The sequence below is a fragment of the Garra rufa genome, chromosome 21 (genome assembly GCF_049309525.1).
Source record: "Garra rufa chromosome 21, GarRuf1.0, whole genome shotgun sequence".
Taxonomy (NCBI): Eukaryota; Metazoa; Chordata; class Actinopteri; order Cypriniformes; family Cyprinidae; genus Garra; species Garra rufa.
This window is the reverse complement of record NC_133381.1, coordinates 19743659-19756017: the sequence shown is the minus strand read 5'-3', so window position 1 is coordinate 19756017 and position 12359 is coordinate 19743659. Positions and strand designations below refer to the sequence as shown.

The window sequence follows — 12359 nt, the reverse complement described above, 5'->3', positions numbered from 1 at the left end:
TGGCGAAAGAGGGAGCGGTGGTGCTGGTTCAGAGAGCTCATTCTTCCGTCTGAGGGGCTGCCGAGTTGGAGTGGGAACTGATATGGAAACAGCAGAAGGAATGTTAATAGATTTACTGTCTTTAGCAGAGGCTTCAAATGAACTTTCATCAACAGCGATTCTGAGGGTAGAGGGTGGAGAGAGGTCAAGTGGCGGAGGGCGTATAAGAGGAGGTGTGGTTAACTCCGACTCTGACCTGTCTTTGTGCCTGGGACTCTCCTCGGAAGCAGACTCTTCAGGGTGCCCACTTGACTTTGGGGAGCCATAGAGCAAATCCTCAGCAGCAATGAGCAATTTTCTATCGGGGAGAGGCTCCCCTGAGAACTCAATCACTTCCGGCGCCTTTGATTCAGTTTTGATCGAATGGAGGCTCATTGGTAGCGACGGGCCACCTGGGGTCGCGGGCTCGGACTGGTACTCCATTTTGAGGACGCCGTTTGGAATTCTTGTCAAGTCAGGTATAGCAGACACAGCGGATTTCTTTTGTATAATCTCCTCTAACTTTTCAGCAGTGTAACATAACTTGTCCTTGTTGTCAGTCAACTGTTTGCGTTTGAATTTGTGAACCCTAATGTAATGCCGATTCAAACTATGCATGCTCATGACTACGGAGTCACAATTCTGTACCATGCAAGGGAAGGCCACGGGAAAGCAGCGGTCCTGGCACATCTGCAAAGCCTCCTCATGCGTTCGGAAGACAATCAAGTCAAATCCTTTTCTAGATTTGAGTTTGATTTTTGGCGTCTTGGGGACTTCGTCCAGCTCCTCCTCTGCAGTTTCTTCAATTGACTCAAAGTTCTCCTCAGAGCAAGAAATTTCCTGATCTTTCAGGCAACACCTCAAGGGTTGCTTGAGAGGCAGCTTTTGGGAATCTTTCGACGACTGGGAAGAAGGTGAGATGATTAACTTCGTTTGGCATCCACTATTTGACTCATCTTTTTTAGGCGTACTCTGGAGACGCACAACAAGGGAATCTGATGGGTCACAGTGCCTATAGAAAACATGCTTTTTAAAGCTAGACTTAAACTCTTTGTTCGCAGATGTAGCAGCTGGAGTCTGGTTCTGGTGAAACTGACTTGTGTGACGCAAGAGGCTGCTGTTGAGATGGTACGACTCGTTGCAGTTAGCATAGGTACACTTAAACCTCGGTATGGGCTCCTCTGATGAAGCCATCTGTCTTTTTGGTATGCTCTTAGACTTGCAGGGCATTTTTGATGATGGAATTTTCTTTCTGTTGAAGTTGTGCTCTCTACGGTAGTGTTTGGTAAGACTGGACAAGTTGTTAAACTGCTTATCGCATCCTTTGTGTTCACATGGGAAGCACAACTGTGAGCGGTTATAGTGATGCACCAATTGAAGGTGGCCAACGAGTGCATTCTGATTGTTGAAGGCAGCATTGCAGTTCTTATGCACACAATGAAAGGGTTTATTGTATTTTGTGAAGATGTAGCTAAGATTCCCTTTCGCCACCAAGCGGCGACTTCCCCTAACATCAACATTTGAATGATTTACATCAGCATCAGTTTGAGAAGGGCCTTTGCTTTTCTCCTCAGCTTTAGCTTGTCCATTTTTCCTACTAAGCTTGCTCTTCCACAACCGATAATCTTGTTTTTGACATTTCTGCTGCCACAGGTGCTTTTCTCGTCTTTGGGTTTTAACATCATCCACCTTTAAAGACATTGACTTCTTCCTGTTCCTCACCTTAGATGACGACACCACCAGTGCTTTATCATCTAGCCTCTTTTTAAATGAGCAGCTCATTTGCTGAACAACAGATTTATTTATGTGATGCATATGTATATAGTGGATCCTCAATGCCTTTTTGTTTTTGTAGCTCTTAGAGCAGAGATGGCACTTGAAAGGCTTGAACGTTTGCGACTGAAACACCTCCATCTCTTTCACCTCTTCCTCAGTGTAAGCGTGAATCTTAATATAGTGCTGCATTAAAGCACGACTAGTAACGCTCTGGTAACGGCAACATGTAGCTTCACAAGTGTAAGGTTTCGTTGTGGCCTGCACAAGGAACTCGCTGTGTGGTTGATCGTCCTCCGAGATAGAATTTTCAGTGCTGTCAGGTGTTTTGGAAGGCTTAAATGTTTGAGACTGAAACACCTCCATCTGTTTAACTTTCTCTTCAGAGTAACCATGAATCTTAATGTAGTGCAGCATTAAAGATCTACTGGTAACGCTCTGGTAGTGGCAGCTTTTGGCTTCGCATGCATAAGGCTTGGTTGAGGGCTCGCTTTGCAGTTGCTCCTTTTCAGAGTCTTTAACGTTGTCACGTTTTTGTGGTGATTCTGGCTTGCTTGGCAGCTTCTTTGAATCACTACTCGACACATGAGGTCTCACCTCATTTTTGTTGTTCGCTGCTTTGGCAGGTGACCTTGCTTTTAAGGTAGGCGAGCAAGTGCTCTGTGAATTGCGTGTAGCATATCTGGTGCTGGGAGAATTAAGGCTTAGTTGACTCAATCCAAGCATGATCTCGGTTAGAGTTGCACCAAGTTCCACACTCGAAAGAGTTGGGTCACAGTCTATAGACACAGGAGCAGGTGAGGGAGCCTTTTCATGATTAGATTCCTCTGTAGACAACCTTCTTAGAGGGTTATCCTGACCACTTTTATGCAATTCATTGGCTTGAGTCTTAGAATGCTTTGTTTGTACTTTCTTCTTGCATAATTGATCCTCCTCATTAAAATTGTCTGGATGAGCAATTCTCAAGTGCTTCTGAAGTTCTCTTGCGGTAGTATATGTCCTTCCACACTTGTTTAAGCCACACGTAAACTTTTTACCATCAAAGCAGACGGCAACACATGTCAACGAGACCTTAGATTCACTGTTGGCCGAGAGCTGTGAAGAGCTTGAACCTTTTTGGGCGCCATTTTCCACTTCCACCTTCAATGCAGAGCTTTCCACAACTGGAAACAAGAGTTTCCTTTTCATTTTTCTCTGTGTCTCAAAGTCTTTCTCGGTGAAGGCGATGTCATGGGTTTCCAAGTGCTGAAGAAACTCTTTGCGAGAGTAGAAAAAGTTTTTGCAGTCTGGGCTGGTGCAAGTGTAAGCGGCATCGCGGAAGTGCTGCGCCTCATGGTGGTATAGCTGCCCGAGGTCACAATAGGAGAAACTGCAGCCTTTCAGCTCACAGCCGTAGGACAAACGGAACCCATGACTATGCTTATGTGCTATAAGTTCATTGGTGGTGTCAAAACGGGCACCGCATCCTGTGACCACACACATGTAGGGATGATCTCCATAATGCATCCAACGGTGCTGGCGATGGTGAAAGGCAGTCATGAAGGTCTTCCGGCAGAAAGTGCACTTCTCCCGGCGGTCTTTCATTTCCAGATAATGTTTTAGATTAGGATCTTCACCATCATGTTCATTTTTGATGTGCACACCCAAATATTTGAAAAGTTTAAAATTCTTTGAGCAATTACTGGCTGGACACTGGTAAACATCCCGGTTCTGTAACTTATAGTGTGTTTTAATGTAGTCAAATGTAATAAAGTCATTGTCTACTTGCTTTTCAGGCACACTGGCAGCTTTCTCTAATATATGTTCTAATACAACAGGGTCATGGGTGGACTGATAGTACATGGCAAGAGAAGGGTCTAAAGGGATTTGACCTGGCTCCAACTCATCAGAACTCTCTTCTTTGAAATACTCTTTCGGGTCCACCTTCTTCTTCACTTTTTTCTTTTTCCAGTGACCCTCTGCAGAAATCTGAATGTGTTTTTTGGAGTGTGGCTCAAAGTCTTTTCTACTTTTAAACTTTTGTAGACACACAGGGCATGTCCACACATCATCTTCTAAGTGTTTTCTGGCATGGTGACAGATTCGTGTCTCAACCACTTCTTTATGGCATATCTGACAGACAAATTTATTTTTCTCATGCTTGTCAGATTTCTTAGAGACATCCTCCGAGTCTTTTTTCTTTGAGACTTTTTGCCCCTTCTCGCTTTCAGTTTTTTCCACTGTCTGTTCTTGCTCAGTGCTGCTAAACTCATTAATCTGACATTGACCTTCTTCCTCCTTCCCAGCCTCTTCATTCAAAACTGCTCCAACATTACACAGCTCCTCTGGTACTGCTTCGTCCTCTACTTCTTCCTCGGGTTCCAGCCCCAGCAACTGAGCGCAGTAGCGCTTCAATGTTTTCCAGTCCCAGAATTCAGGATCAAAGGGCCAATGTCCTTTGAGAGAAAGTAGCAGCTCGCAACGCAGGGAATTTGGAATAATGGCATTTTCCTCGTCGTATTTTTGATCAGGGCGTGTGTAGAGCTCCTCAAGGACGTCAAAGGCTTCCTGAGCAGGACATAAGAGGAATTCTGTGAGCTGGCAAGCGCGTATAACCTCCAGATCTTCGGGTAGGAGACAGGCAACAGCTTTGCAGATCATTGTTTTTGCATCAACATCTTGGTTTGGAAGCCGAAGAGCCTTCACACACAGCTCAGTTGAAACTGCGAGGCCAAGGTGCATTGCCTGAAAAATACAACAAGACAGAAAGTCAGGAACAGCTTAGCATACATTAAAAGAAATAACTAAATAACAAGGGTAGAAACAGGTCTATTCACCTCAGTCTGAATCACACGAATGAGAAATAGGAGATGGTAGATAGTCCTGGCAATGGCTGCGAACTGGAGGCACCGTTCAATAAATGATTCAAGGGACACATCAATTCTTCTTTGCAGTTTGCTCCAAAGCAGGGTTAACTCCCTGACAAACCACAGGAAAACGGAAACTTCATTAGAGATGGCATTCTCATGGAAATCTAGATCTCATTTACATCTGGTAGCATCATCTCCAGTGATCCGTTCACAAGTAAACAAAGCTAAATACAAGTACAAAGTCAGGTCCTCACCAGGAACAGTCCAAGTTGTCTTGCTGTAGCTGCTGTGTAAAATATGTGGTGCACAGGATGAAGGCCGTACTCTCTTCTCCCTCAGCATCCATGTTGCATATAATGTCCAGGACATCTTTTGCATCTATTCTTGAAATCTAAAAGACATAGGGAAACAATTTAGTTTATTAACAAAGCATATCATGTTTGATCATGAGTCAATCATTAAAAGAAACCTGGGTAGTTTACCTCTAAAATAGCTTCCTCACTAGGCAGCAGCTGGCACAACTGGGTGACAAAGGTTTGGCGAAAAGTAGATTGGTTAGGCAGGAGGCTGCAGTTAGCACAGGCTTTGTTGAGGATCAGCGCTTTCTCTACCTCCCCTACTTTCTCCAGGTGTTTGATCCGCATTTCCATGAAACCTTCTCCCTCCAAAGCAAGATAGGCATTCACTGTTCCAGAGGAGGACAATGATAAGTACAGCTGAATGTGTTTAACTAGATATCAACACTGCCCTAAGGTCTGACTTTAGATATCACATACGTTATCTAGCAAAACTGCAGACATAATATTGTGAAATAAAATGTCAGCTTGTCCAAATAGATGAATAAACAAATAACAAATGGTTCAATCACTCTCTATATGAAAGGAGTGACATGCTGAGTTTGTTTACATTTATCTAGATAAGACCCTTATTTCTCCGCTGGGATCGTGTAGAGCCCTTTGAAGCTACACTGAAACTGCAATTTGGACCTTTAACCGGGTGGCCACCATTGAAGTCCACTATATGGAGAAAAGTCCTGGAATGAATTCCTCTAAAACCTTCATTTCTTTTCGACTGAAGAAAGGAGGACATGAACATCTTAAATTTCCAGAAATTTTCATTCTGGAAGTGAACTTCTCCTTTAATGTGGTGTTCCTCACCTTCATCTGGATCAGTTGACTGGCCGGTGAGAAGTGCGACCAGGACAGGATTATTCCAAGCTCCACCTTCACCCGTGATGTTCAGCAGGGCATGCAAATCTGTACTGCCATACTGCAGCATGGCCTCATGGCCCGCCTGTACATATATAAAAAAAACTCTTAAAAAAGCTTCCCCTAAACTCCACAATAAGAATTCTTTTAGCATCCAGAATTTAATTTAGCCTCTTTTGTTCTGTAAAAAGTAAACTTTGGATCTATCTCTGAAACCAAATTATTTGATCTTACCTGAACTGAACCATGGAACTGCAGCCATGCTTCCAAAGGTATTTCATTTTGAGGCACTGATAACAACAATTCAAGGCAACTCCTGCAGATGATCACAACATTTGGGGGGGAAAAATGGTTTTAATACTATATTATCAGGTGAACCAGCAAACAATGGACAGGATTTAAAATTGTTTCTAAATGTTTGTGAAAGAATAAAATACTAACAGACATAAATTATGGATATTAATGTTATACATTTACACACTGGCTTCCTAAAAATAGCACTTACAATGCAAGTCTTTTGAGCACAAGGGCAACATTGGGGGAGTCGCCTGTGAGATGTGGCCTGGCAGCAGCAAAACAGTTGATTGACAGACAGTAGACCTCCAAAAGAGGCAATCCGTGTTCCACTGAATTTCTACTCCCAGCGTAATGCATTAGAGCCTACAAGAATAAGTGACATGAACAAAATCATTAAATAAGCTATTTTAACACCACACAGGTTTGATCTCCTGCGCTTTTATTTAAATATAAATAGAGAGAGATTTAAAATGTTACAAAAGATTTCAAGTCTGCTTCCTTGAATGTTCTATTCATCATAGAACTGTCAGGGTTTCCACAAAAATATTAAGCAGCACAACTGTTTGCAATATTGATAAGAAGAAATGTTTCTTAACCACCAACTCTGAAGATTAGTATGATTTCTAAAGAATAATATGACTTTGAAGACTGGGACAGAGTTCATCTTTGCCATGACAGGACGCAAGTTAAATTTTTACATATACAGTGTTGTCCAAAATGATTAGAACACTAGTATTTTCACCAGCTAAAAATGGTTTTAAGTCAGTTATTATCTTTTGCTGTAGCAAAGAAACAGAACAAACTGAGACAAATTAAATGCAGAAGAACTGTGGCAATGTCTCCAAGATGCTTCAAGAAACCTGCCTGCAAAGCTAAAGTACTGTTAAAAGTTTTAGGCACTTGTGTAAAAATGCTGTAAAATGAGAACGCTGTCAAAATCACATTTTCTTTATCAATTAAGTTATATTACCTCAATTAAATCAACACTTGGTGTGACTATCCTTTGCATTTAAAGCAGCTTTTTCGCTATAGGTGCACTTGCACATCATTTTTCAGGTAGCACTGCAGGTAGGTCTCTTGAAGCATTTCGGAGACGAAGCCACCGTTCTTCTGGATTTAGTCTGTCTCAGTTTGTTCTGTTTCTTCATATCATTCTAGACACACTGGATGATGATGAGATCAGATCTCTGTGTGGAGCACTGGCTGTTGTCAGACTCCTTGTGCAAACAAAAATCTCACTGCATTATTACAATTAATGGTAAAATTAATGTTTGGAAATGTAAACTGGCATTTCCTATTGACACACTATAGCAAAAGATAGAAATAACTGACTAAAAAACATTTTAAGCTGGTGAAAATACAGCTGTACACTGTAAACTGTATTAATATTCATTCACATTACTGTTTTACTGCCTTTTTGATCAAATAATTGCAGCTTTAGTGAGCATAAGAGACTTCAACCCCAAACTTCTGAGCAGAAGTGTATTATGCTCAAGAAACAAGACAAAGGTGGATGAGGCATGACTTCTGCAGAGAGCCGACAAGGGTCTTTTGAGAGCCTGGCTTTAACACACTAACCTACAGGTCCACACAAGGGAGGATGTGAGGAGAAATCCCTGATACATCACTTCCACCCCACTCCATCTGTGCTGAAGCGCTCTGATTGGACCTTAGGGATGGAAGCAGATGTACCTAGAGCACAGAGCAACTCCAGATAACCACCTTGTTCTTCATAGACACATTCAAACTCCCCTGTCACAAACTGCAAGCCTCTAGGATGGTAAATCCCAGCAGATATCTTATTATAGAGACTAAGAGAGGAAATGTCATGCCATATTTAACCTATAACACTAAGATTAGAAAAGCTTCCTCTGGGTAACTGGGCATAGCCCTGTTAACCAGATCCACCCCAGAGCAACTGGGTGCTTCCTTCTGAGACTCTCATTATCTTGAGTAAAGAAAAACTCCTAGTGGTTAGATATTTATTCTGCTAATGTCAAAATATACAGAATACACCTAGGCTTATACCTCATTGGGTTCAAACTACTGTCGTTGTTAACCATCAGCCTGCATTAAAACAAGCCTTTTCCAAAGGTTACAGAAGTGAACCGTGAAACTAAGATATATGAGTATCAGTTCAAGATTCACAGCAAGCGACCAACTTGTTCCAGCTTGTTTTCAACCAAAACATGGCTGTTCCGGTGAAATCTTATCACTCCTTTCCGCTTCACAAACATCTGCCCATGGGTTATGTTTTCATTCATTCAAAAAAAAAAGGATGTATGATGCTCACATGAAAAGAGAAAACAGATTATTACAAATTTGTTTAGGAAAATGTTAAATATCTTCTAAGGCAAACAGATAGGGTGTGGCATGTGACATCTGTCAGGATTGAGTCAGGCATGAGTGGTTACCACAGCAACACTGATGCTGAGGAAACAGGTTTCAAATGTAGTCTGTTAAACCTAAATGGGGCCTTTAGGTTCCCAATGGGATGCTGTTAATGTGCTTGTTATGACCAAATTACAAGTGCAGCACCAACAATGAAAGATTAGCTTTATGGGGTTATGGTCACATTTACAAAATGTATTTGCATGATTGACAGTGTTGTCAACAAATGCCGGTTATTAATCTTCAACAATCAAATCACCTTAAAAGGCATGTGTGCAATGCACAATTTTAACCAAGTTGCATTTCAAAACATTTCTATACAAACTGAAATGAGGGCCCCTCACTTCACATTCTTGACTAAATTTAACTTCTTTTTAGAATTTATATAGGGATCATAAACATATCAGACCAAATCATTTGTGTTAAACGAAGTTCATTTCTGGAGTCTGAAAGCAGTTCAGATCGAATTATGATATATGTGACCCTGGACCACAAAACCAGTCATAAGTAGCACAGGTATATTTGTAGCAATAGCCAACACTACATTGTATGGCTTACATTTTTTTCTTTTATGCCAAAAATCATTAGAACATTAAGTAAAGATCATGTTCCATGAAAATATTTTGTAAGTTTCCTACTGTAAATATATCAAAACTTTTTTTTGTTAAGTAATATCCATTGCTACAAACTTAATTTGGACAACTTTAAAGGCGATTTACTCAATATTTAGATTTTGTTGCACCCTCAGATTCCAGCCTATTTTTAGCCAACAAACCATACATCAATCAAAAGCATATTTATTCAGCTTACAGCTTTCTGACTGATTTGTGGTCCAGAGTCACATACATGCAAACCTTGCAAACTTTCAAAGACCACTTTAAAATGAAAATGAAATAAGGCCAGTTTGGTTGGTAGTATGGTTTGTTTATAACACAAACTGGAACACAGTGCACTCTCTCGGTTCACTTAAGTTCACATTTGCATTACACCAAACAATTTTGCTGTTACTGTACAATATTAATGACACATGGTGGGGCTTCAATGAATATGACAGAGGCATATACAAGAGGCATATACACTACTCTTAAAGGAACACTCCACTTTTGTTGGAAATAGGCTCATTCTCCAACTCCCCCCGAGTTAATAAGTTAAGTTTTATCGTTTTGAAATCCATTCAGCCATTCTCCTGTTCTGGCGATATCACTTTTAGCATAGCTTAGCATAGATCATTGAATCCTATTAGACCAATAGCATCGCGTTCAAAAATGACCAACGAGTTTTGATTTTTGTCCTATTTAAAACTTGACTCTTCTGTAGTTATATCATGTACTAAGACCGGTGGAAATGCAAAGCTTCAATTTTCTAGGCTGATAAGATTAGGAACTACACTCCCATTCCGGCGTAATAGTCAAGGAAGTTTGCTGCCGTAATAAGGCTTAAGCAGGAGCAGTAATACCACGCAGCACGTGTGCAAATGCTAAACTAGCTGGGAACTCATTTCTGATAATACTCTGCCTGCTTCGGCCATATTACGGCAGCAAACTTCCTTGACTATTACGCCAGAATGGAAGTGTAGTTCCTAATCTTATCAGCCTAGAAACTCGCAGCTTTGCATTTCCACCGGTCTTAGTACACGATACAACTACAGAAAAGTCAAGTTTTAAATACAACAAATATGAAATCTCGTTGGTCATTTTTGAACGTGATGCTACTGGTCTAATAGGATTCAATGATCTATGCTAAGCTATGCTAAAAGTGATATCGCCAGAACAGGAGAACGGCTGAATGGATTTCAAAACGGTAAAAATCAACTTATTAACTCGGGGGGAGTTGGAGAATGAGCCTATTTCCAAAAAAAGTGGAGTGTTCCTTTAAAAAGCTTTGGGTCATAAAATTTATAGCTAAGCTATAAACAGTTTTTTTTTTTTTTTTAGCTAAGCTGATTTTTCAGCAGCCATTACCTCAGTCTTCAGTGTCCCATGATCCTTTAGAAATCATTCTAAAAGAGTGTCTTCATGACATGTCATCAATTGGCCATATTGCCAGCACTGAGTGTAAACAATGCCACTGAACAGAACAAAACTCACATATTTTGCTGATTATTTCTGCTGAAAATAATGAATTATTGTCTTGTTTTGGGCTGTACTAATCGGTCAGACCAGGAAAAACATTTGGAGTACTACATACTGCCAAAAGTTATAACAAATCAAGAAGAAGAGTGCAAATAAACTGTCTGGGGAACAAAAGGCGTTTGTGGTTGGCCAAATAGAACCAGGATTTCCAGGGCAACAATCTTAACAACATTTGTGTTTGACAACATCATTTCCGGTCAGGTATGTGAAATATTAGGCTAATATTTTAATTAATACTGCTAATACATATCTTTACCACCTATTAACTTTAGTTTGTCAAAACAAAACTGAAACTTGCCTCTACACATAATGTGTGTAGTTGAATTAAATATATAATAATGCTTTAACAATTTTACTGAACAAACAAGTACTGTTCACTCGCAGTCAACTTTGACAGGTAGCACAATTACTCTTACATTGAAAACAGGTCTATTCATCATCAATACTATACAACAATGATACTCAAGTGGGCCGGTTCCACAAAAACAACACAGTGTGAATAGAAACTAAAACCAATCATAACTAAAAATAGATCTAAGTGCGAATGCGAAAAGAACTGGGTCTCTTAAAATGGGTCTGAGTTTGGACTCAAGTACGCAAACACTCCCAAGGTTGATAAGAAGTGACACGTGACAGAGGGGCATCAAAGTTAGTAGAGACCGAGTACATGCATGAGATAAACACAACCGAGCCCCACCCCACTAACATGCTGGACCCCCTGTTTAAGATATACCTGTTCTAATAAAACACAGCAATGCCGTTCCAAGCAGGCCGTTTGAGTCAAATCTCAAATATATGATTTTACAGACACAGACACACAATTTTAAACACAAGCTCATATCCGCCGCATACTGAGGGCAAGGGGAAGCCGTGCAACACGCTACATACAGTACCAGCTAGCTACCACAACCAAACATAGCTTGCTACGTGAAACTGCCAACTTAAAGCTTGCAGTGTCTCTAAATGTACTGGTTATTGGGCGTGCATGCCAAAACAATTGGGTTGTGGTAGTTTTGCGTTTGCATGGGTCACTACACGGCCCACTCGTTGCGATAACATCCACGCACGCATGGTTGGTTGCAGCCACAACTTGCATCACGGACAGCTAACGCGAGCCACCACAGCTCTGAAACGTTGCATATAAACAATTCGCATGCAGGCAGCGTTTTCGGCAGCGCGTACCTGGCAGAAGTTATTGCAGTACTCCGTGGACAATTCCTCTGAAACGTCTTGCTGCCTAAGCTCGGCTTCGAGTTGCTGAAAGGTGGCTTGCAGACCCTCCATGGCGAAAAATGTGTCCTCGTCGAGCAGCAGGCTCTGTCGGCCGCTCCAGTCGAGCTCCGCTTCTGCGTTCTCATCCGCCATGTTCACTGGCATCCACGGCGCGTACGCACACATGCAGTCATGTGATGGTTTAGGGCCTCCTGCTCCAGGTGGAATTGAAGAGAGGGACTCCCCCTGCAACGTGCACTTTCACACAACACGTTGACCCCCCCTGCTTTTCATATTTATTTTGCACAAATACTGGTGGATTTATATATTTATATATTTTTTTATATTTACTTTATGACAAAGGATGGCATGAAATTGACTATTTTCTTTTCAGGGTGATTCTCAAGAATAAGCAAAAGATAAGCCATTTAAGATTTAGATTTTATGTGATTTTGTGTGATTTTGTGATTTTAGATGGT

General features: G+C 41.1%; 1 protein-coding gene across 1 annotated transcript in view; it reads right to left on the bottom strand.

Moving 5' to 3' along the window:
* Positions 1–12033, bottom strand: part of rlf (RLF zinc finger) — a 13551-nt gene extending 1518 nt beyond the window's left edge. Inside the window, exons 1-8 of the mRNA XM_073826564.1 lie at positions 11851–12033; positions 6354–6508; positions 6083–6164; positions 5798–5933; positions 5123–5325; positions 4895–5031; positions 4608–4749; positions 5–4515 (exon numbers count right to left, since the gene is read on the bottom strand). Of these exons, the coding sequence (XP_073682665.1) occupies positions 5–4515; positions 4608–4749; positions 4895–5031; positions 5123–5325; positions 5798–5933; positions 6083–6164; positions 6354–6508; positions 11851–12033 (5549 nt within the window). The remainder of the gene's footprint in view (positions 1–4; positions 4516–4607; positions 4750–4894; positions 5032–5122; positions 5326–5797; positions 5934–6082; positions 6165–6353; positions 6509–11850) is intronic.
* Between the last annotated feature and the right edge of the window lie 326 nt (positions 12034–12359).